The following is a 25,864-nucleotide window of genomic DNA, read 5'->3' on the forward strand; positions in this document are numbered from 1 at the left end:
TGGGACCCTGACAGAGATCCTGGACTCAGAGGCTCAGCTGAGTAATTATGCCACATATTTACCCCTTCTTTCTTTATTACTTTTTACTGTTATGTAGAATTATGAGCACAACAGATCATGTGTCTATGTCTGAGGAAGTTTACTATATGTTCTTTGTAGCAAATAACGGCAAATACATTCAACACACTGCTCAGCACATTTTATAGAGATTTAAAAGAAAATTTTAAAAAAATGAAAGCGTCACAACAGTTATGAATATTCAATACTGAGACACAACGACCTCTGTGACTGGCTAGCTGGACAGATTTTTTATTATTATTTTTTTACATTACCGTACTATCACAAAACAAATTAACACCACAACATTTTATTCAAATCTTTACACAATACACAGGAAGCCCATGTTTAACAGCAGGAACAATCAACCGGAGTGAAGTTTTTTTTTTTTTTACAAAAAAATTCCCTCCAACCTGTTGGTCTCCAAGAACCACAATCCGGGTCACGGCACCAAGATGTAACCCAGGCTTTCCCTCTTTGGATCTACCGCTGGTGGAAGACACCCTATGAACTCTGCGTTGTGTTTTATTTGTGAGTGAAGATGGGATGTGATCCATGCAGAAAAGAGGAATCGGACACAGCGATCTTAGTTGTGGGAGACCTTGGCGCGTTTATTTCGTCCACCTTATAGGCAGTAAACACACTGTCAGCATTCAACCGCTTTTTGTCATAAAACAATCAAGCATCACAAAACAATCAAACATCACCAGAAAGAAAATGTAATGTATGCCTAACTGGCAATCTGAACAAATAGAAATATATAATGTTCATTTTTTACACCGGGCTAGCGGAGCTACTGCTTACCTTACAGGCAGTAAACACACTGTAAGGAATACAGCAGTTCGCGCACAAAAATCCCCTGCACTACGGTGTCCCCGGCAGGACAAACATGCCAGGATTGCGGTGGTCCCAACAGCACCCTCTTTTGGGACACTTGTGCACTGCTTTACATCTGTAAAATGTTTTTTTTTTAAGTTAGATGCTGCAGCTTTAAACAGAGGTTCGGTGTGAGAGTCACTACCAGGTGGAGCAGAAGCGGCGCTCCTTCTGTGAAATATTACTACCTGTAGCGCGTAGAAGCGGTTCAACAGCGAGAGCAGAACCAGCATCTTACATCGCAGCTCGAAGACTTAAATAATTTTGCGGGTTATTTGTTTAGCGTCCTTACTGCCATTCTAATCCGGGTGTGTGTTCGTAGCTGTGCGCTGCTTTACCTGCTATCTGATCCTCCATATGTCTTTTTTTTACTGCAGTGAGCCTCGATGTAGCCAAACTCCGTCAAGTATGGCATTGTTTTTATGTCGTATTAGCTTTGTTATGTTGATGCATTTTGACGTGCTTCAATTTTCCGCCGCAACATGCAAACTTCCCCATTCACTCAGTGCGTTATAGTTCCACATCGTTTAGGATTTGTTGCTGCGCGTTTGCGCAGTGTGAAGGAAAGAGGAGACCAGCTGCACAGGCAGGCTGCGAAATGAGATGTGATTGGTATCGGCAACAAGAGCCAATGATTGCCGATCACCGATCATGCACTTTTTCACGAAAATCGGCCGATTATGCTCGGTGACCGATCGATCGGCACACCTCTATTATTTATGCTCACCCAGCATAAATAAGTCGACAGCCAGTTAATGCTTCTTTTGATCCTAAATGTTTGGCCCAACTTGAAACTAAATGATTGTGTTCTCCCAGGCTTTTGAAAACTCTTCTAGCTTGTCGTATAATATGAACTCTGCAGCTCCCGATAGTTATGTGGATCACCTCGACACCTGGTAAATCCTCAAGATTATAAGAGAAGTCGTTTTTTTTTTTTATCAATAATACAGATCATATCCTGTATTTTTTGCGAGATGCCTCGTCTGTTTCCGCCTATTTAGGGCATTAACATACTCGTGATCAATTTTGAGTTGTTTTGAACCAGAGAAATCCACTTCCGGATCTTATCTGAATTTAACGCGTTATCCGGGTCACGTGTCTGAAACCCAGCAATTGTTGGTTGAAGTTTCCATAGATTGAAAATGATGGAAGTTCTTAGTTTTGATACATTTCATGTAAAAAAATTTTTTTTATCTCTGTCTGTTTATTGGTGCATTCTTTTCCTATTATTCTCTTCAAATAATGGGTCTAAAGCAAATAACCTCACATCCCACTCTACCAATTTTGAGATTATAAATAAATAGAGACCACATCATGAGCTAGCAATGGTTAAATCTCTTAGCATCTCTTTTGTTTGCAGATTTAAAATCTCTTATGAATGCTCTGCTAAAATATATGTTTTGGTCTTTTGCAGGTTATGGTGAGCGTCACAGTGTGTCATCTCCTAAAGAGGCCTGTGTTTTAAGAAAAGACCCATGCTGATAAATGCAACACCTCACCGCACTCTGTTGTCTGCATAAACTCAAATGCCTGCCTACCTGTGGGGGAGGTCTGATTAAAGAGATCCAGATTTCATCCACTGGTGTGTGTGTGAGCTCTTAACAGGGCACTTCTGGCCTGTTTCAGTTGTAGAAATGATGATGATTACATTTATTTGCAACAGGATTATGTTGTCCTGAAATGCACATAATCTTCTACATTTGTTTCATATTTTTATGCTTTTAATCATATAAAGATGCTTATTGTTCCTGATTAGTTTCCATGAAACATTAAGGGGTTCACTGCTTTTTAGTTTTTGTTTTTCTTTTTTTCCAGGCCTAGGCTCCCCACTCCAGCGGCCAACATGTTTTGGAAGTTTGACCTACATACCACCTCCCACGTCGACCAGTTGCTGGACAAAGAAGACGTGACCTTAAGAGAGCTGATGGAGGAAGATGACGTCCTGCAGGAGTGCAAGGCCCAAAACAGACGGTTGCTTCTCTTCCTCTCTCAGGACCACTGCATGCAAGAGCTAGTCAACCTCATCACCACAGAGCCCCCTGCTGACCTAGAGGAAAGAAGCCGCTTCAAGTGAGACCCACTGCTAATGGTAGCAGGGGAAAAAATTTATCGATGTGCAGTTAAAAGTACTATATTCTGTTTGGAATGTCATGCAGGCTGCAAGGAAGGGTAGAAAAGAGACTGATAATTAGAACATAAACCTGATGGTAAAAAGAAGAGAAAATTCATTTAATTCTGTAATTTAGTTCAGTATATATGTCAAACATTTATTTCTGTCAATTTTGGATTAAGGGGCAACTAATTAAAACCCAAAATTCAGTCTCTCAAAAAAGACGTTTAGTCCCTCCAGAAAACCGTTATAACTCAGAAATGTCAGCCTGCTATGAAAGTTTAATTTGCTGTATATCATGTGCATATTTGGTCAGTTCATGTTTTTGCATAGGCTGCACAGTGGTAGAGCTGTTGCCTTGCAGCAAGAAGGTTCTGGGTTCGATTCCCGGCTCCGGTCTTTCTGCATGGAGTTTGCATGTTCTCCCTGTGCATGCATGGCTTTTCTCCGGGTACTCCGGTTTCCTCCCACAGTCCAAAAACATGACTGTCAGGTTAATTGGTCTATCCAAATTGCCCCTAGGTGTGTGAGTGTGTGTGTACATGGTTGTGTGTCCTGTGTGTCTCTGTGTTGCCCTGCGACAGACTGACGACCTGTCCAAGGTGACCCCGCCTCTCGCCCGGTACGCTAGCTGGAGATGGGCACCAGCACCCCTCCCGACCCCAGTGAGGGACAAGGGTGTAAGAAAATGGATGGATGGATGGATGGATGGATGTTTTTGCATAAATTATGGAATCAATGCTGCATGGAATGGGAGAGATGAACCTGAGGAGTAATGGAAGCTTAGGTTGCTTTAATAGTTGCCTTCAGTTTGGCTGTATTGTTTGCTCATCTGTCTCTCAGCCTCCTGTTGACCATTCCTCCCACAGTCTTTGCATGTAGCCCCTCTGACTAGGATTACTTGAGTAGTAGCATTCCAACAGATCCATGTTTTCACCTCTCGCCCATTTCCGTCTTGTTCCAGTAGCCCACTTTTCATCAGGGTGCTCTGGTTCCCCAGCACCTGACGCAGACCTTGTTTGGCCGGGCGACGTCTGAGCCGGCATGTCGTGCTTATTACATATACATATATATATGTATGTATATATATATATATATATATATATATATATATATATATATATATATATATATATATATATATATATATATTATGTGTGTGTATATGTATGTGTGTGTGTGTATGTGTATATATATATATATATATATATATATATGTGTGTGTGTATATGTACATGTAAGCATAGCGATAATTTCATTTCTGAAGCCGATGAAGCTGATTAGGTTGTGCATGCCATCTTTCACTCAGTTAATATTATTTTTATATATATATATATATATATATATATACATACACACACACACACACACACACACTGGGGGAAACCCAGAAGCCTCTGTTCTTCAGAAATAAACACTTGAAATTACTCTATGAGCAACTAATCTTTATAAAATGAATTTCCCTCTTTGAATTTTATTTCTGAAATCAGTTGACTTTTTCATAAAAAAAATCTTATTTTTGTGTAATATTTTATTTAATTTATTACAAGAAAATACTTCCATTCTGTTATGTTTTTGTTGTACAAACAAGTATTCTGACTGTGATGATTTTGTCTTGGAAGGTTTCCAAATATAGCTTGTGAGCTCCTGACCTCAGATGTGTCCATTATTAATGATAAGCTCGGTGGGGATGAATCTCTCCTTGAGACGCTCTACAAATTCCTGGATAACGAGCCGCCTCTTAATCCTTTACTTGCCAGCTTCTTCAGTAAAACCATTGGCAATCTGATTGCGAGGAAAACAGAACAGGTTCATTAAAAAAAGTCTAAGAATTCATCTTGGAATCGATTGTTTGGTCACCACAAAAATTCTAATAAATTTTCATTATGTTTTTTTCAGGTTATCACATTTTTAAAGAAAAAGGAAGGCTTTATTGGTTTGGTGCTAAAACACATTGATGCCTCTGCCATGATGGACTTGCTTCTTCGCCTTATCAGTTGTGTGGAACCTGCGCCTTTAAGGCAGGAAGTGCTTCATGTAAGTTACCAAAAAGTATTTGTTTTTTGTCCAATTAAACGCTTGCCATTTAAAAGTCTAAGGAACAATTTCTGAAAGCATTTTGTCCTTTTCCAGTGGCTAAATGAGGAAAAGCTGGTACAGAGACTCATAGAACTTATTCATACTGGCAATGATGAAGAAGTATGTCATCTCAGCCAGACCTACTCGGTTTTACTACCACTTAGTACTTTAGAATTAACTGAAACATTCCTCTCTGAAATTAATTAATTGTTTTTATTTTCAGAGACAATCAAATGCGTCCCAGACACTTTGTGATATCATCCGCCTTAGTCGAGATCAGGCCAATCAGATGCCTGATAATGTGGAGTGTGACCCACTATTGACTGTACTGGAGTCGTAAGTTTTGGATGACTGTTGGTTTCATAGAACAAAATCACCCATTGCAAGCACAAACAGACCAAAGTATGTCAATACTGATCTCCAGATATAAATCAAAAACCTGGGTATGATTATTCCCAGGAATCATAAAACATAAAAATACTGGTAACATATCTCTCTGTGTGCATTGAATCCTTTTTAGTGTCATTTTAAAAAGCGTGTGACGGCAGGGGTGAAAGTAGGCGGGTACGGTCGCGTACTGTGTACCCCTAAAAGATTTAGCGGTACCTGCAAGAGAGAGGAGCGACTGTCTACTGTAAAATGTGCACCCATCAGCCGTGACTGATTAGTTTTTCAAGAACAATCTAAAACGCGACTTAATCAGTTAATAAATAGCTTTTTTTTTCCCCATTTCATGTTGTTTCTGAACTGTTCGTGCTTTACTAGAGCAGTAAGTTTACAATAGTAAATTAAATAAATAATAGAAAAAAATAATAATAAATAGTAATAAATAATAATAGTAGAGTTTACAATACGTCGATTGTGGAAGGTTTTGAGTCAATCTCGGCGGTAAGTGACAAACTAAACGCCGCCAGGACGCTGAGACCAGCACATCCTCCTCTGACTCGCTTATCAAAACATTCGTAACTTTATTAAAGAACAACAACAAAAAATCAACAAAATGTGTTCAAATTAATGACCCAACAAAAATAATAATCTCTGTAATTACTGTTTCAACAAGGTGTTGTGCAATTCTGTGCGTTTCAGTTCCATTACCTAAATAACTAGCAGAGCAGGAGTTTAAAATTAACTAACCAACCACTGCTGCGTTCATGAAATTTTAATTAATTTATAATAAAAATCTGTTTTATTTATTAAATGTATTAATAATTGCAAAATAAATATCCGGCCTGAAAACCTGATATTGTAAGGATATGTTATGTTTTTAACGTAGTCTTTGCTCTGCTTGCGGGGGGCAGGCGGTTGCCACGGCAACGCGTATGCTTAAATGACAGAGAGGGAGAGTAAAAAGGTAGGAGTGGTTTTGAGTTGATCACCTGTTCAGGTTGTTTTACCTTTGTTTACCTTTGCTGTGGCGCATCACAGCCGCTGTAGTTTCTGAACATTCAATAAATGACTTGGAATATCTCATTCGTCTGTGAGTATACATCATTCACAACAAACATCAAACACAGTAAATATGTTTAATTATTTAACAAACAAATGGCTTCTACCGTGATAATTATGTGAAATTAAAAATTAGTTGTCTAAAAAAAATAGTTTGGTGCTCTCTGGCATCTTGCTTTGAGCTCCGAGTCTGTGAGGCTTTTCCTCTATCAAACTATTTTTTTTTGCCTCCTATTTAGTGGAAATATTGATGTTGATGAGACTTTCTCCAAAATAGCAACTTTTTTCAACCTTTATAGCTCCACTGTTGAAAATGAGGCTCTAACATTCACAAATAACATTGAAATAAAATCCAGTCCAACATCTGGTTTGAGGTGATTCCTCTGAAACCTTTTTTAGGAAAAATATCCCAACTACAGAAGATGTGCTTTTAACTTCACAGAGCTCTGTGGTTCCTTCTATCAGTATGAGAGCCAGGGTGAGGAGGTACCTTGTTAGGAAGAGAAGTGGAAGCTGCAGGATCTTCAGAACAAACAAGTCATGATGCTAGACCTACTGATTATCCCTCTGTCTGGACACAGGAACAATATAACCAGTTTAAAAGCTAAAATGAATGGTTATATGCCAGACATGGAGAACTGGGATGCACTCCATGCCCATGATGTTCAGAATTTAGGTCTCATGGCATCTCATGGTGTCAACATTGCAGCCAGTGGGCTGAGGGAAATACAGCTCCATTTTGTAGCAATTCAAGAGCTACCCAGCTTTTATCGCTTCGCAAAAAAATTCATCAGCACAGAAACTCCAAAGCACACAAAGAGAGAGATATACATAGTACCCCCAAGAATTTAAAACTACTTTCATCCCTGCTTTATGGTATACTTATTCGGAGGCTACAGATGTAAAAGGAAGGGTAACAGGTTTCTCTCAGTGAAGCCTGTTGAACAGTAGTTTTTCTTTAGATAATTCTTGTGTATTTAATCAGAATAGTTCCTTATGCTACAGGAACCGATGAAAGACTTGTGCTTGTATACTTGCTTTTTTTTGCCTGCTATTTCCATGTTTTCCAGGCAGGAAATTGTAACAGGGCTTCTCAAGAATATGTTTGAGGGGGAGAAGAGTGAGGCCTCCATTGTTAATGGAACTCAAGTGCTACTTACCTTATTGGAAACCAGAAGGTCTGGGTGAGTATCGCGTCCATTCCCATCAAGCAACCATGAGATTATTATCCACCTCTTGTTTAGTGGTACCCTTTTATGCTACCAAACCAGACTTGACCAGCTGAAGTATTGAGCCCACTATGTCTTTTAAATTATGCTCTATTACTCAGCTGTCAGGATTAGATATTTTACCAGTTGAAAGTTAAAAGGAAGATAATTACTTGAAACCACATCTTGCACGTTAGAGTACACGGTGCAAAATTTAAAGTCCAGGTTAATGCATTGAAGCTGCAATACATTCACTTTTAAAACTGCAAAATATAACTTTTATAAACACAAGATTTATTTTTTTACATAGTTGTTAAAACTGTCACCATGTCATGACAGTGTAATATGAGATAGATAATTTGTGAAAAAAAATCGGTCTCTGCCTTTTCCCAGTGCTACTATTGCTGTCTGCAGAAATATACCCTGTCAAAAACTACCAATCAGATTTAGAAGGAAGGCATTAGGGATGCCAATCTCCTTAATGTACGTGCTGCTTAATATGCTAATGGCGGAGAAACATCTTACTGTTCCAGAAAAACTGTGCAGTGTGTACACAATTAGGGCTGTAGTGATACAATAATCTCACTATACGATACGATATACGATATTCTGCTCACGATACGATATTGCGATATTTGGCAAGCGATACAATTCAATACACTTTTACGATTTTCTGAAAGATTTTAGAGGGACAGAGTAATTTTGGTGACATTTTGTGACTGTTATAGAGTTGGATTGAATTAATTTAACTGAAAACTGATTAAAAGCACCAACTATTTTGTCTGTGTCCATGTCCAACCTTGCTCTGGTTGGACATGGACACAGACTTAAAGTCAACAGCTGGACAAAATGAATCAAAGAAGTGGTGAGAAAATATGTTTCTTTTAATTGAAACAGTACAAACTGTAGTTTACATGCATTTGTAAAATAAGTACAGTGCACCAAGCTCTGAATAGTTTGATACCTTTTTAACCTTGACACTTAACATCTGAAGGAATTACTCTTAGCCTGATGACCTAATCACTCTCCCGGCGAAGCAAGCAGTGAGTGAGCAAGGTGACAGTTGGATGTTACGATAATTGCAGATGAATATCAATTTTTTTTCTAGGAAAGAAAATATCGATATATATATATATATCGCAAAATCAATATTATTACAAAGCCCTATACACAATCATGATTGACAGCACTAAGATCTGGGGTGGAAACTAGCACCACCCCACTGGCCAAATGTGGGTAAAAATATGAAGTGGCATGTGAATTTGAGCAATGCCCGCCACTGTCAGATTGAACAGAAAAAAACCCTGTCTTCAGTTTGAACTCCCATTCAGGGGAGGAATATGACTGCGATCATACTCTATGACTGGGGTGACCCATGGCTGTCATATTTTAACAAAAAATTTAAAATATATTTTAAGTATATTAAAATATATTTTTTTCAACCACGACAGCCTGTTTTTTGATTTTATTGATAGACATTGGGCCTTACCCGATGAAATCTCTCAGTACTCCTTGGCCCGCCTCTCTCTTCTCCTCTTGCAAAGTTTCAGCTAACTAGACTAGGAGAGAAGTGAGCGAATTCGTGACAAGGCAGGTCAGCAAAACTGCAACACCAAAAGCTAAAAAGCACCTAAGCCCACTCAGAAAAATTTGTTAAACTAACTGATTTGACAATACATCAGAGTTATACAGTGACATTGGTCTAAATTTGTTTTACTTTTGATATGTTGGTACACATTATTGTGAGCACGTGTGAATCACCAAAAGGAACAAAGTTGTTTTAATAAGATATTTTCTGAACTGGTAACTGGTGTTTGTCAAAGCAATTCCCAAATACATTCTACTTTTTCCCAGAATCCTACAGTTCACTATATGTTCTCCTGACTGAAGCAATGTAATGTAATGTGATGTGATAAATGGTATATTTTTTTTCAGTTTCACTTTGATGACCAGTCACTGTATGTGCATCTACTATTTTCCATTTATTGATTCCATTCCTCACTGGCTGAAATCCGGTGCATTTTTTTATACTCTCCTCCTCTGTTGTATTTCAAGTTTACAAAAGAAATGAACTTCCATCAGACATTTAGAGCCAGTCACCTCTGCTAAACATCAGTGTTTTTACATGTTTTCCATTCAAATAGAGCAAGCTGTTGATCTTATTTGCAATGCTTCATTAAATGTAGTCTATGGGGGAATTTTTCTACCATAATTTGAGAGCACACATTTTCAGTCTGAATTACTTGTCTTTTGTTCTCAAAACTTTGAATACTTTTACTTACATTTTCATTTTGAAAGCAGGATTAATGTCTTTATTCTGAAAACTAGTAATGTTTGTTCTCCTGACGCTCTCTGTTCGCTTACAAAACATTTTCTGCTTGCTTTTGGAACAAAGAATACACCGTTGCCTGGCAACCTCTAAGCCAGTAGAATGAAATTGTTGTACTGGGTGCGTTTGTTCTTTTTTGGGAGCATGGTTGTGTGGCTACTAATGTAATACTCGAGACTGATGTGTCACATACATGGGACAACGCTGTTACCAAAGTCTGCAGTACAGTGATGTGACATTCCCAAATATCCAATTCTTCTGAATGACTCTTTACTAAGAAGATAGGACTGGAGCCTCACTGAGAGTTGTTCTTTGTTCTTGTATTGCTCTGTGTACACTGCAGTTATTATTTTATTTAATATTTAATATTATATGCATTTATATTTATTTAACTAGTGAATATATAAAACACAAGAACAGAAGAGCACACAGAGCATGCTCATTGTTGTTTGATTGCTTTCGTCACATGTCGTGGTGGCAGACATTACATCACTGTGCTGCCTGACTTAATGCAGTGGGAAAGGGAGTGAGAACAGTCAGTGTCTTGTGCTTGGCTACTTCTTGCTTGTTACTCCTTGGTCAGTGTTCATAGTTGAGCGTTGTTTGCCATTGGAGCATTGCCTTAATTGCTATATTTAATGGTGCGGACAGTGGCGTTATCCTTTTAGGGATGGCACGAGACATCCGGATTGTGGCACAGAGATGAAAGCAAAGCAGAATGAAGAAGAGTTTGAATTGATAATGATATTGGTTAAATTAGTTTCAGTTCAAAGTGTTTAATATCTAGGTGTTTTTATGGGAATGTGGATCTCAGATTAATTTAAGAAGCAATTTTGATCATATTTCACATTTTGTTATGTAGGGTGCTGGTCTTGTTTCTTGACTCTGTCTCGGTCTTGCTCTCGCCACTGTGTGGCATCCCCCTTCTTCTTACAACACTCAACAGACGTCTGGGGACAGATGAGACCAGTTTCTCAAGTTTAGAAATAGGAATGCTCTCCCATTCATGTCTAATACAGGCCTCTAACTGTTCAATCATCTTGGGCCTTCTTGTCGCACCTTCGTCTTTATGATGCACCAAATGTTCTCTATAGGTGAAAGATCTGGACTGCAGGCTGGCCAGCCTTCTACGTAGCCATGATGTTGTGATTGCTGCAGAATGTGGTCTGGCATTATCTTGTTGAAAAATGCAGGGAAAGAGATGACGTCTAGATGGGAGCATATGTTGTTCTAGAACCTGAACATAGTTCTCTTCATTAATGGTGCCTTTCCAGACATGCAAACTGCCCATGCCTCAAGAACTTATGCAACCCCATACCATCAGTGATGCAGGCTTCTGAATGGAGTGTTGATAACAACTTGGGTTATCCTTGTCCTCTCTGGTCCGGAAGACATGGCGTCCCAGTGTTCCATAAAGAACTTAAAATCGCGACTCATCTGACCACAGAGCAGTCTTCCATTTTGCCTTACTCCATTTTAAATGACTCCTAGCGCAGTGCAAATGGCTGAGCTTGTGGAGCTTCCTTAGAACGGCTTCCTCTTTGCACTGTAGAGTTTCAGCTGGCAGCGGATGGAACGGTGGATTGTGTTCACTGACAATGCTTTCTGGAAGTATTCCTGAGCCCATGCTGTTATTTCCTTGACACTGGCATTCCTGTTTGAGGTGCAGTGATGTTTAAGGGCCCGGAGATCGCGAGCATCCAGTAGAGTTTTACGGCCTTGACCCTTACGCACAGCGATCGTGCCAAATTCTCTGAATCCTTTGTAATCGCAGGATTTCTTATTAGGCCCGAGCAGCTAATAGCTGCGAAGGCCTATTGTTTTTCAAATGTTTTTTTGTTTTTTTTTTTCTGACAAATGAATTGGCTTTTTTGGGGGCTTTAACATATTCAAAAACTCACCAAAATTGGTGGGCCCATAATGACTGAAAAATATACGTATTTTAAGGTCTACGCAAAATTCGCCAAAAAAATGGCTCAACAGCGCCCCCTAGAAAATTTCAAAAGACCCTTTCCTATTGACTTACTTTATCATAGAAACTTGAAATTTGGTACACTTTTAGAACTCCCCAAGACACTCAGAATTTACAATTATTCTCATAGTGCAAGTCAAACAGGAAGTCGGCCATCTTGGATTGAATTTGCGAATTTCACCCCATTTTGGCCGTTTATAGCCTTCGCATTTGATCGAACTCCTCCTTGATGCATCGGCTTCAAACTTGGTCAGTTGGTTCATAAGGCATTAAGGCATGCCCGATTCAAAGTTATCAAAATGGTGAGTTTTCATGCATGCTGAAGGTAGTGATACCAGGGGTCAAAGTTCACCTACTCACCACAAAATAATAAACTTTTATATCTCCTACAAAGAAACTCACAGAGCCACCAAACTTTCTGTGTGTGATCACCTTTGGGTGCCCTACAAGACCCAATAGTGTAATTGTGACGTCACTTAAGCCACGCCCCCTGAGAACAGGAAGTGTCCTGTTTTATTGTGAACTGTCGCAATCTGACCCCTTTGACCTAATCAACATGAAACTCTGTCCACAGACAGAAGACATGTTGGTGTGTTATGGTATTCAACCCCGTTCTGTTTGGATGCAGCAGGTGGGCGTGGAGGCGTGGCGAATTCACCTGTAATGTCGTGACTATACGTTTGGCTCTGAATTCCACAATTTTCAGTCCAGCTACACCAAACTCTCTGGGATGGATCCTTATCCAACTCCGGACAGTAATCCAGTGCAATATTTTGTGGGCGTGGCCTAATGTCTCAACAGCGCCCCCTAGATTATTTCAAATAATCAGCCCCAAGCCATGCTTTAACCTAGAAATATGAAACTTGGTACACATGTGTATCTTGTCAGGACCTACAAAAACGTCTCTTGGAGCAATGGTCCAAACCCAACAGGAAGTCGGCCATTTTGGATCAAAGCCCCCATTTCCTGTTTTTCAGAGACGTCGCATTTGATCGAACTCCTCCTACAGTGTTTGAGATACAGACTTCAAAGTCAGTCAGCAGAGAGTTGAGACATTAAAGGTCAAAATTTATCACAGGAATTTTTGTATGTCAAAGTATGTGGGCGTGGCTAAGACATCAACTTAGCCCCGCCCACTTCTGACAGGAAGTCAACTGTTTTTTCTACTGTATGTCTTCCTTTTACTGTGTTATTTATATGGAATTTATCCTCTGCCAACTGACATACAATGACTTGATGATGAACTCTGACGATGAACTCTGATCTGTGGGGGCGTGGCCAACTGGCAGTCCCTTGCCATATGCAAACGATTGTCTCTGAATCACACACGCGCCTTCCGATTGGCACCAAACTGGATACGTATGACCATTGTAAACCGCTAATGAACCCAACAGGATTGAATTGTAATTTGACTCCACTGCGCCCCCTAGATCATTCCATAAGCTATATCTCCTCTCTTCATCGACCAATCTGCACCAAATTTGTGGTGGGTCGCCAGGGAACCATGCCGAACTCATCCTCGCCTGGCGGACGTGCGCTTTAACTACGCGAGAGCATACGCGGTGGCAGGCGGGCAGCGGTGCTGGATCCCCCGCGGTGGCTTTAGGCCGGAGCGGCGCTTGGCTGCGAGGGCAGCTTGAGGCTCCACGGAGCTTTAATTGGTTTTCCAACTGTTTGTGTTCAGTTTCCTTTTTCCAGCCACTTATTGGTACTTGTTCCAACATTTTTGGGATTTGTAGACACTTTGAAATTTTGAATCAACATATTTTTCCTTTAAAATGTTACATTTACTTAGATTAAACTTTTGATCTGCCATCTATGTTCTATTACGAATAAAATATTGACATTTGCCATCTCCACATCATTGCATTCAGTTTTTATTCACAATTTGTTTAGTGCCCCAACTTTTTTGGAATCCGGTTTGTGTTTATCTATATACGTAGGTATATCTTTAGATACATCTAAATATACATATATAGATAGATAGCTATCATGTCGTGACTATGTTGTAACACGGTTGCTCAGAATTCTGTTAGTGATCAGAAACTAGCGGATGTTTTAGTGTAACATGGAGCAGAAAGTTGAGGTCGTTGTTTCCCCCTACATCCAGTCGGTGGCGGAGGTTGCTATAATCGATAGTTGCCACACAAACGCACCCAGTACAACACTTTAATTCTATTGGCCGAGATGCTGCCAAATGATGGTGCAATTTTGTTCCAAAAGCAAGCAGAGAATGTTTTGTAAGCGAGCAGAATTCTGCAAGAGTGCGAAAAGAAAGGTTTGAGAACAGAGATTACAAGTTTTGAGAAGAAAGACATGTAATTCTGCTTTCAAAATGAAAATGTAAGCAAAAGTATTAAAAGACATGTAATCCTGCTTTCAAACTGAAAATGTGTGCTCTTGAATTATGGCAGAAAAATTCCCTCATAGTAGTTCCAAACTTCTGCTTTCAGTATTTTCAGAGAACATTTTCTTCAAAAACTTTTCAGAGAAAAGAAAACAAGCCTGCTTTAATTTTAAATGCATTAACTGATTTTGTATCTATTCTATTTTTGTTTCTTCAAGGTTGGAAGGGTTAATGGAACTGTATTCTCAGGGTTACGAAAGGTCTCACACTGTCAACAGCAGTATTTTAAATGCCATTGAGCCCCATTTAAAAGACTTCCAGCAGCTTCTTCTGGATCCCCCTAAGGTAAAGAGAACAATTACAGCTCCATCTGAAAAAAAATTGGATTGTCGTGAAACAGTTCAATATTTTTTCTCGTATTTCAGAACATGATATTCTTATCTTGACTCATTAAATGCAGAAGGAAATATTTCAGGCCTTTATGTCTTGGAATTGTAGATGATTATGGCTGGTAGACATTGAAAACCTAAACTTTACTACCTTAGAGAATATAAATATTACTTGGAGTCAGTAACAAAGATTTTTTTAATCAATAAATTCCATGTCATTGTTTGGTAGACTGGTGACTTCAGTTGTCCAATAAACAGTCATTGACTCCCTCCACAGAAGTGGGAATCCACAGCAGGTCCTTTTTAAAGATGGTGATTGTTTATAAAGTGCTTAATGGTTACACATTCTGAATCATTAAAAGGATCAATGGAAAATTGAGTTGAAGAAAACAGTATGGTAGGAAAAAAAGGTTAAGCAGCACCAAGGGAAACCACAGACATGCTCCAGTGTCAAGCAGAATTTATTTAATAATTGAAGTGGAGCTCTTCAAAGAGTGGCCCGAGACTGGAGTTGTGTCAAAGATGCACTACGTACACATGGGTTACGACTGTTGCATTCCTCATAACAAGCCAGTCCTGAACCAGAGACAAAGTCAGAAGCATCTTACCTGGGCCAAGGAAACAAATAAATGGTCAGAACTCTGGACAAATGGTTCTGTCTTCATATGAAAGTCTCTTGAAGTTTATATTTAATTTGAAAATCTAGGTCCCAGACACTGGAGGAAGAGTGTAGAGGACCAGAAACTAGGTTGCTGAAGTCCAGAATGAGGTTTCAATCAGTGATGGTTTGAGGTATCATGTCATCTGCTGGTTCTGGTCCATAGGGTTTGCCGAAGTCCACAGTCAATTAAATCATCTACCAGGAAATTTCTTGGTAAAGAATTTGTCATGCTTCCTTCCGCTGACAAGCTTTCTAGAGATGCTTATTTTATTTCCCAGTAGGACTTGGCACCACCCCACACTGCCAAGTACTGCTGGAAAGCTGGTCCAATGACCACGGTGTTCCTGTTCATGACTTACCAACCCTAAATAAGTTGGTAATCTGTGGAGTATTGTCAAGAGAAGGATGAGAGACATCAGAACCAAGAAGGCAAATTACCTGACGGTGGTAACCAAAGCATCCTGGGCCATTACACCTCAGTAGATCTACAGAATGATCACCTTCATACCACGCTGCATTGAAGAAGTAATTCATACAAGAGGAATCCCAACCAAGTATTACATAGACCCCTGATGTTCCTGTTCTTGATTTTCTGAAATATTTTCTGAGATTCGGAATTTTATAGTAATAAAAAATATACAAAATCGATGCTTGAAATTTTTGTGCTCCGAGAATGAATCTATAAGAGTTTCACATTCTAAAATGGGCGATAAAAATATTGAACTTTTCAGGACAATCTAAGTTTTTTAGATGTACCTGTAGACACAGCCAGTCAAGCTGAATATCAATGTTTTTACAGGTTATGCCTTAAATACGTTGGTCTGCCAAACTTGGTAGCAACATTTAACTAAAGGAATTGCAGACAAGCATTTCAATCTTTCTTTAGTCTACAGTCTATCAGCTACACTAAGACTGTTGCACAATTTTAGTGTACAGTTTGAAACAAGTAAGTATCCGTGATAAGTTTAAACCAGTTTTGATTTTTCTTTGCACAGAAAAGTGCAATATTGATGACTGTTGGCATTCTGGAGCAGCCCCTGGGGAATGCCCGCCTTCATGTGGCCCGGCTGGTGGCTGCCCTGCTGCAGACCAGTGCACCCAGCATCTGTCAAGAGCTCTGTAATCTTGCCACCATGGACCTACTACTGGTAGGCCACACTTTACACTGCAGCTTTTCATGAGAATGGTCATTTCCAGTAGTTAATGCTTAGCTGTCTGCACCTTTTGATCATGTAACACATTAACTTGGATGTTTTTTTCTTCTTCTATAGGATCTGTTCTTCAAATACACCTGGAATAACTTTTTGCACCTTCAAGTGGAGCTGTGTGTGGCAGCCATTCTGAACCATCCTTCATCAGAGGAGCGGCCTGGCCTGGACCTACAGAACCATGACGGGAATCCATCAGCATCCAGCGCTGAGGGGGAGGTAGAGCAGAAGGACACAAGTGATCCAGAAAACTCTGTCCATAATCCCCTTGTGACACATGTAAGTGACATAAAATGAGCTAAAACCCAAGATTTGTTAGTTCTGTCTAGGGGTGAATAAAAATATTGATTAATCAATGCAATGCTATTAATTTTGTTCCAATTCAGTACTGATTTGGGAAACCCTGTGAAGTTATTAGATTCCCTGCCCTGTGGGTTTGCGGGATGGTGAGCAACACTTTAGTGAGCCATACAGGCTGTCCTGGGATGTTTGAGATTTCATAGTTGAGCGCACCACTTGCTACGTTTCCCACACTTTCTGCCAGTAGAATAAACTCTGGCAGAAAGTGGTAAGTTAACTTAGCACTTAGCGCCATGTCTTTGCTGCTACCCATCCATAGTAGACCTGCCAGTGTGGCACAGAGTGACTGTCATTATGACTGCCTGCTGCTGATATGCTCAGTGCCATTTCTAAAACGGTTTGATGTAAAGTTGTCATTAGGCCTGTCACGATAACAAATTTTGCTGGACGATTGTCTAAAAAAAATTTTGCGATAAACAATAATACTGTTTGAAGACCTTTTGACACTGATTTAATGGAAATGACATAATAATGCATGCTATTTCCTGCCATAGATACACTTTATTTTCAAACAAACACATAACACTGGAACTGATAAACCAAAGAAACAAAACAACCAAAAATAAAAAGGATTCTGTGGGTGGAGTGTGGGTCAGAATGTCAGTATTGCTCAAATATGGTTAACAGTGAATTAGGTACTTCTACATTCTAATCTTTATATTTCAAATTTAGCATAAGTATTATTTTACTACTCTTTTGTTTTTAGATATTTACTGCTCAAAAATTTTAATGTACACTGTTTAAGTAATGTATACACCATGGCTATTCATATGGGCAGGAAATGGGCGTCTTAAAATAGGCTTTCCAAACCCTATATATATATATATATATATATATATATATATATATATATATATATATATATAAATATATATTTACATTTTTACTGTATTCCTTATTTTTATTTAAAAATTTTATTAATTCTATTTACATATGTTGTGCTATTTGCTTTATGGCCTATGGATAGACATTAACACCTAGCTAAATCTGGTGTATTTATGACAATAACATACTTTCATTAATAGGCACTGTTCCATTTAAATAAAATTTATTTAAGTCAATGTCAAAATATTTAAATCAATATCTAATCTAAATCAAATTTAATTGTGACCCAAAGAATCGAAATCAAATCAAATTGTGAGATTCTTAACAATACCCAGTCCTGCTTCTGTCCTCACAGGATAATTTTTGTTTTTGTGTTTGACCCTCAGCTGTTCCAGAAGTGTCAGCTTGTTCAGAGGATCCTGAATGCCTGGGAGGAGAATGATCAAATACAGTGAGGAACGTTTATTGTTTATCCTTAAGATATTTAATTTGGGAGAAATATGTAGTGTTGTATTACACTTCCCTTATGTTTATGTCACTGTTAGGGCTGAGGGTGGCACCAGAAGAGGCAACATGGGTCATCTGACCAGGATAGCCAACATGGTGGTCCAAAACCTGGAAAAGGGACCAGTACAGGCCCAAATCACAGACCTTATCAAAGGTGGAGCTTCTACCATCCAGTGAGTTGTCATTCTAGATGAAACGTTTATCAAAAATAAACATCTGTATATGGGTTGATTTTACCTCAGAGCTACCAGAAGACTGCAGGGGTCGCTGGGAGAGCTTTGTCGATGAAACCCTCAGAGAAACCAACAGAAGGAATACAGTAGAGCTGGTGAGGCATCTTTCAAACGAACACACTTTTTTCCCCATTTCAGTAAAATACTTTGAATAGTCCCTCATTACTCCCTCTCTTCTGTTCTTTAAGCCCTTTCTGGTTGACTTTAGTTGTGATAACAGCAGCGATAGACCATGCAGTCCAACAGAGAGTCCAGATGAGCAGTAACAAGCTTTTCAACTACTGGAATCACTATTGTAAAGAAAAAGTACTTAATAACCCGCAAGATGGAATAAAAACATATCCCACCTGTGTGACTAATTATTAATTACAAACAATATGGATGGATTTTGTCAGAGAATCCACTTGGCAGCTTGCGTTCACACAGACCCAGCTGAAGGTATTTGACCTGCAAGAAGTTTACCATTCAGTTTAAGTGGATAGATTTCCTAACATAATGTTAAATGTTCTGTATTTGATTAATGCAGAAGATTTTCATTGCTTCACTTATATTTGCTTAAGCTATACTTTTTAAAGAATATCTAAGTTTGTTTCCACTGCAGTTTTCCAGGACCCATTATAGTTTTCTGGAACAGTTTTTCTGTTTAGTATTAGGTTAAATAACCTGAGCATTTTGTTTCAGCCCCCCTCTTTCTGGTCAACCTCATTGAAAGTATTTAGTTAGAGGAAGCACAGACTTCTGCTTATGCCGGTCCCATGGAGACGGAATGTTTTAAGCATTTTTTTTTTATTGACTCGTGAAGTTAAACAATTTTTCATTGTTTTTTCAAATTCAAAAATGCTTCCTTGATCCCAAAGAAAAATTAAATAAAGGTTAATATAATATTTTGTAAAATACATGTTGGAGTAATAACAGTTCCCTGGCATTGGTGATCATTGACCAGTTCTAAAGTTGAATGGAGCAAACAGTTTTCTATGAGACTCGTCTACAGACTCTTATTGTTAAAAGATGTATTATTGTTACCAACTTTGCTCTGTTAAGCAATTTTAATTAAATTTTAGAGCTTAACCTCTATGCAAATTGCCAGAGTTTGGAATGGCAGTCTATGGCTTTGAAATCATAACCACTATCAGATAGTGTGCTCCTAATGAAACTTTGGTATGATTTTACAGTTTTTAGTGGCATTTTTGGCTCGGTTTTTTGCGGAGAGCAGAGAGCCACCCCATGTTGCAGCAACACCACTAGAAGAGAAGCCGCTCAGTGGCATGGAATGTAAAGCCACACAAGAAACGACAAAGGCATATAAAAAGGTTCAGGGAAAAAAGTCTAGGAATTAAACTCAAGAACCCATAGCGATCGTCTTTTGGCTTAAGATGAGGCCACTGAGCTTCTGCTCTGTTCTGCAGGTAAGCACCCACAATATCCACTCATCCAGTGAAGATGACGACTTCCCCAATGATATGTCTTTGCAACAGGTAGGAAAATCTTGGAAAAACATCACAATAATCAAACACTATTTGGTGAAATCACATATTCCCTGTTCTCTGCAGACCTTCTCGGACTATCAGATCCAACAGATGACTGCCAACTTTGCGGACCAGTTTGGGTTCCACGATGAGGAGTTCAGTGAGCATGATGAAAATATCAAGTAAGGCACATTCAAACTTTCTCACAGGAGATCTCAGATCTACTGACTACCCTTGTGGACTTCTGTGAATCATCAGAACTGATGTCATTGTTTTAGCAATGCTGCTCCTGCTATTATTTGCTACTTGATACTAATGTAAAAATTCTCTTTCCATCTTACAGCTCTGCCTTTGACAGAATTACTGAAATAAATTTCTCTCTAGATGCTGATGATAATGGTGTAAGTTTTTTTTAATTGTTATTCACAATGTTGTTTGTCACACTTGTATATTTCAGATTATCCAACAAATGTTTAAGATAGCTTGAGTAGAAACAATTTTCAAAGAATTATTTCATTAAGAGAAGAAAGCTGTCCAGCCTGACCTGGCCTTATGTGAAAAAGCAATTGCTTCCTAACCTAATAACTAGTTGTGCCAAACTCATCAACAACTACCGTCAAGAGTTTGAGATAACTGCCCCTGAATCTTTAACGTCACCACAAAATCAGCAGGAATTTAGGCCATACTCGGGGCTTAAAGAGCTCGGGCTGGGGGCCGGATTTCCGGCTTTTTTTTTTTTTTTTCCAAACGGTCCGCCTCAACCAAACTGTAGTCTCCCGGATCCTTCTAGACCGGAACGTGTCGGCGGTGACACATCTAAATTTACAGTACTGTAATTCCGCCATACGTAGCACTATCTGAAAAATTCCAACGGTTTCTGAAAGGAGAGACGTTGCACATTCCAGCAAATATCGGGTTAATATGGCAACTTCACAGCTGCAGCTGCAGAAAGTAATTAATCCGGAGGGCACTCGTTTAATAGACGATAAATTGCGAAAATAACTTGCTGGATATTGAAAGTTCTGGTTGTTATGGATACATGGGTATCATCTCCTGTGATATCATCTCACAGGACATTTAAAGAACTACTTAAAATTAAAATAAGGAAGATTTATTTAGTCAGACATTTGAAACTTGGGCGTAAAGAGCTCTGTCTGGGGGCTAGACTTTCAAACAAAGCAAGCATTGGACCAAACGGCCAGCCTCAACTAAACTGTAGATAATAGACAAAGATGTCTGCCAATCAGAATTCTAGCTCCCTTGTTCTTGACCAGTGACTGTTAAACGGTTTGTAGAGAAGAAGCGCATGCGTTCGGTTCGGCGGTTAAATCAAATGCGATATGAAAGAAGATGGAGTTTGTCTGACCGGTAAAGAAACACGTTTACTTGAGAAAGGAATTAAAAACAAGTGGCGCTGGGCATGGCTAGAGGAAAGGGGACAAGACGGAAAGTTGGCAGACATTTTTACAAAAGGGGGGCGCTGGATTCCTTTGGGGGGCGTTTGGTCGAAGGTAAACTTTACACCTTAAATGCACAACAATACCAGTATAGACGTTGAGCAACTTGGTAAAACTGTATTGTGTAACATTAAATCATGCCTAGCTGCAACTGTATCGATGGCAGCTCTTCTTCTATTCAGTGTTTGTTAGCTTCTGTTAGCTTCTTGGCGCAGCTCCGTTCTCCTGCTACTGGTAGCTTCACCGCTGCTGTGATTCACTTTGGTATTTTTGTACATGTTTTGCAGCAACTTGTATTAAAAAGTGTTTTATTTACGTTTGAAAGCTGCCCGCTTCCATGGAAGGACAACCGAAAATCACTCTTATAAACATGTAATTACTATAATCACGATACCCTCACTTTGTATCCCTCTGAAAAATTAACCCATTTAAATCAAGAAATCCCTCCATGGGTGATACCTCTATAGAGAGCGTTCATTTTATAGCGTTAACACCGGCGCTGTAAGTGGTCCGGAAATGGGTGTGATGGAACAACGGAACCACAGCACTTTTAAAATTTAAATGATCAAAATACCGAAATTGTTTCCGTTGTTTTAAAAGGTTTGTCAGTGTGCCTTTTCCCCGTTGATACGTTTCCCGAACGCTGCGCACCTTAGAGGGTAAAAAAGAAAAACGACGCGCACATTGCGCAAAACTCTGAAACAGGACAATCGGGACATAAAACGGAGCGACGAACTAGATGTGAATTATGGCATAAAAACAGAATCCGACTCTGAACATTGAAAAATCAACACATGATGTGAAACACATGACTATTAGGTGGCGCAGCAAGTGATGAGTGAATATTACTGGTGGTGAGCGTCAATAAACGATAAAATAAATCTAGTAACAGGAAAGAAACTAAAGTGGACATAGCAATAAACCAAGAGAGGATAATACTAATCAAAGGAAACTAAATGGAAATGAATGAAGAACAAAATGCAAAAATAAACTAAGAAACTAAAGTAAATACAGAGGAATAAACTGGTATGGCAAGCCATTTCGAGCAATACTTAATACAGAGGATTGTATGGCAAGAATAAACAGACACTATTTCCAGATAAAAGGTAAAATAATATTGCTGAAAAAGGTTGAGAAACACTGATTTAGTTGATAATGTTGCATGTTCTAAATTACTTGCTAAAACATTGACTGAAAGGACTCTTATTTAATATTGAGGGATTTTTGCCTGTAAGGCTAACCTTTAGGGCACAGACACATTTTGTTTTGAGTTGAAATGTACTGAAATCTTATTTAAGTTTGAGTGTTTAGCTTGTTAATTGTATTGTTAGAAGCAATTGTTGCACTATTCAAAGACACTTTTTATTAAACTGTGGCAATAGCAACGCTATAGTAAATTTCTATCATAACTAAGTTTCAGGCTCAGGATTTTTTTTACTTTAAGCCCTGCATACTGTATGATTCTATGATTGTTTTGAAGCTATAGTGTGCAATAATCTGTGCCATGCATATGGCGATGACAACCACACCATAAATGTGACTGACTTTATACTTTTCTGTGTGTATAACACCGCCCCCACCAGGACGTTGAGATGTTTCCCCAAAAACAAATCCTATATCACCAGTGACCTGAAGGAAGTGCTAAGCAAGGAAAAAGAGTCTTCTGAGATGGATACAAGGAATTGTTTAGAATATACACTAGAATAATTCCCGTAAGCAACTTAAAGTCAAAATTAGAGACAGAATGAAGGTGCAAAGGAAGAAGCTGGAAAGAAAGATCAATCAGAACAATATCAGAGATGTGTGATCAGGGAAGAAGTTGCCCCAGGTTGCGAGGTGAACGAGAATCAGACAAAAAACTGATCTGTAGAATATTTAAAGTACTTTTAACTGCAAATTTAAAAGGAGATTTCAAACTTGGCTGAAAACAAAAAAGTTGAGAGCAGTGAATTTTAAAGTTTTTTGTGATAAAATCTATTGATTATCTATTGATTATCCAACAAATATGAGGTCTGATCATTGTGCACTCCTGCACACGTTGTACTGTTGCTTTTTTCTCTCAGGCCAATGCAGCTGCTTTCGAAGCCTGCTGTAATGAGAGGATACGTCAGTTTGATGATGCTGAAGAGGAGGAAGAGGACATCTGGGAGGAGAAGGAGATCAACTATGCAACACAAGCTAAATCCCGAACAAGGTGGAGCTAGTCATTTTCACACTCCAGGTTTTATGTTGCCCACAGATGGTTGGTGACCTTCGTTTACTCCATGTTTCAGGTTTGGGGTGTCTCAGACTTCAGAAGGAGGCTCCAGGGGCAGCATAGAAAATGGAGGACAGGAGCAGGGCTGTGAGTTGCAATCAGATGAGGAAGAAGATACAAAGCAAAGCACATCAGATACAGGTATAACAGAATACACCAACTCTCTCCAGGACACAGAAGTTTCCTATTGATTCAAGTTGTTTTTTTCTGTTTCTTCCACAGGTCCAGGCTGGACGGCAAATTTCAGGGATTCTGGAGGGACTGGTCTATCCCAAGTGCCAACAGGGTGGGAGAGTTCAGGCAGGGGTGAAGCACAAACACAAGTAACGGGCTGGGCCAACTTTATTGAGTTCCAGCCTTTCACCGGGTGAGAAACTGATCATCGACATAAAGTAGAACATATTTTACTTCTCTAACTAATTTAATATAAAGCCAGGAAGTTTTTAGCAAGACCCAGACAAAACTTTATATCTACAATGAAGAAGACAGTAATTACTCTTTATATAGACACAATTCATTGTAATGTATGATTCTTTGTTTTTGATTTCACCAGTACTGAGACTGGTCCAAGATGCAGCTCTCCTGTAGACAGCGGTGATACTTTGAAACAAGCCAAACAGAACCATGAGCAGGAGGGTGAGCATCTGGACCTTCACTTGTTATTTCCATCTTCAAATTTCCCTTTTATTTGTTTTCATACTGTCACCAATATTCATATTTTCTGACAGAGGAAGGTTTGGGTTTCCTAAACCACAGTCACCAGAAATCAGAAATTATATATATATATATATATATATTTTATTTTTTTTATTTATTTATTTATTTTTTTTACAATATATTAGGTAACACTTAATTTGAAGGGGTGCATAAGATTGACTTGACACTGTAAAAAACATGACATAACGCCTGTCATGAACATAAAAAAGTCTTTATGAATGTTTATGACAGTTGTCATGAAGTGTTATTCGGTAAATGACACCTTTAATGTAAAGTTGCTCTAAAAGTTGCATTGAAAGTCCATGAAAAATGCCAACTTTGCATTAAATTATTACAAAATAATGCAAAGTTGGCACTTTCAATGGATTTTTAATGCAACTTTATTTACCAAATGACACTTCATAACAACAAGTGTTATGTCATGTTTTTAACAGTGTCATGTCAGTCTTATGCACACCCCTTCAAATAAAGTGTTGCCATATATTTTTTAAATAAGCTTAGTGCAGGTGTGCTCAATACATCAAACGTGATCGACCGGTTGATCGTTGGAAGGTTTTGAGTTGATCTCGGCAGTAAGTGACAAACTGAACGCTGCCAGGAGGCTGAGACCAGCACGTCCTCTTCTGACACGCTTATCAAAATAATCACCAAAATCAAAAACGTTTGTAATTTTATTAAAGAAATAGTGTACAGGAACATCTGTGCAGAATATGGACTGGAAGCCCCGAGATCAAAGTGGGGAACACCCCCAAAAGTGGTGGAGAATGACCGAGCTAAGATCCTGTGGGACTTCCAGATCCAGACAGACAAGATGGTAATGGCGAACCAACCGGACATTGTGGTGGTGGATAAAGAACAGAGGAAAGCCGTTGTGGTGGATGTAGCAATACCAAGTGATTACAACATCAGGAAAAAGGAGCAGGAGAAACTGGAGAAATACCAGGGCCTCAGGGAGGAACTGGAAAAGACCTGGAAGGTGAAGACCACAGTGGTGCCTGTAGTCATCGGGGCCCTCGGGGCAGTCACCCCCAAACTGGAGCAGTGGCTCAAACAGATCCCAGGAACAACATCAGACATCTCAGTCCAGAAATGTGCAGTTCTAGGCACAGCCAAGATACTGCGCAGAACCCTCAAGCTCCCAGGCCTCTGGTAGAGGACCCGAGCTCAGAGGATGAAACAGACCACCCACTTAGGGTGAGAATGAAACAGACCACCCACTTAGGGTGAGAAGGGAATTTTTTATATATATATATATATATATATATATATATATATATATATATATGCACACACACATTTAAAATTTTGCCCCCCCCCCGCCCCCAACTTTAAAAGTCTAGCTCCGCCACTGGCTGGGAGT

At 39.1% G+C, this 25,864-nt stretch overlaps 1 protein-coding gene across 1 annotated transcript in view; it reads left to right on the forward strand.

Moving 5' to 3' along the window:
• ppp6r2a (protein phosphatase 6, regulatory subunit 2a) overlaps positions 1 to 25,864 on the forward strand; it is a 61,951-nt gene that overhangs the window by 23,386 nt on the left and 12,701 nt on the right. The window contains exons 2-21 of the mRNA XM_008401192.3: positions 2,348 to 2,515; positions 2,749 to 3,003; positions 4,666 to 4,852; positions 4,943 to 5,080; positions 5,177 to 5,242; positions 5,346 to 5,458; positions 7,639 to 7,752; positions 14,643 to 14,769; positions 16,470 to 16,622; positions 16,746 to 16,961; positions 18,254 to 18,318; positions 18,413 to 18,528; positions 18,617 to 18,702; positions 20,014 to 20,082; positions 20,158 to 20,255; positions 20,417 to 20,474; positions 23,594 to 23,724; positions 23,804 to 23,928; positions 24,010 to 24,154; positions 24,341 to 24,423. Coding sequence (XP_008399414.1) covers positions 2,777 to 3,003; positions 4,666 to 4,852; positions 4,943 to 5,080; positions 5,177 to 5,242; positions 5,346 to 5,458; positions 7,639 to 7,752; positions 14,643 to 14,769; positions 16,470 to 16,622; positions 16,746 to 16,961; positions 18,254 to 18,318; positions 18,413 to 18,528; positions 18,617 to 18,702; positions 20,014 to 20,082; positions 20,158 to 20,255; positions 20,417 to 20,474; positions 23,594 to 23,724; positions 23,804 to 23,928; positions 24,010 to 24,154; positions 24,341 to 24,423 — 2,317 coding nt within the window. The 5' untranslated portion in view covers positions 2,348 to 2,515; positions 2,749 to 2,776. The remainder of the gene's footprint in view (positions 1 to 2,347; positions 2,516 to 2,748; positions 3,004 to 4,665; positions 4,853 to 4,942; positions 5,081 to 5,176; positions 5,243 to 5,345; positions 5,459 to 7,638; positions 7,753 to 14,642; positions 14,770 to 16,469; positions 16,623 to 16,745; positions 16,962 to 18,253; positions 18,319 to 18,412; positions 18,529 to 18,616; positions 18,703 to 20,013; positions 20,083 to 20,157; positions 20,256 to 20,416; positions 20,475 to 23,593; positions 23,725 to 23,803; positions 23,929 to 24,009; positions 24,155 to 24,340; positions 24,424 to 25,864) is intronic.

Source organism: Poecilia reticulata, chromosome 23 (genome assembly GCF_904066995.2).
Source record: "Poecilia reticulata chromosome 23, P_reticulata-male-v2, whole genome shotgun sequence".
Taxonomy (NCBI): domain Eukaryota; kingdom Metazoa; phylum Chordata; class Actinopteri; order Cyprinodontiformes; family Poeciliidae; genus Poecilia; species Poecilia reticulata.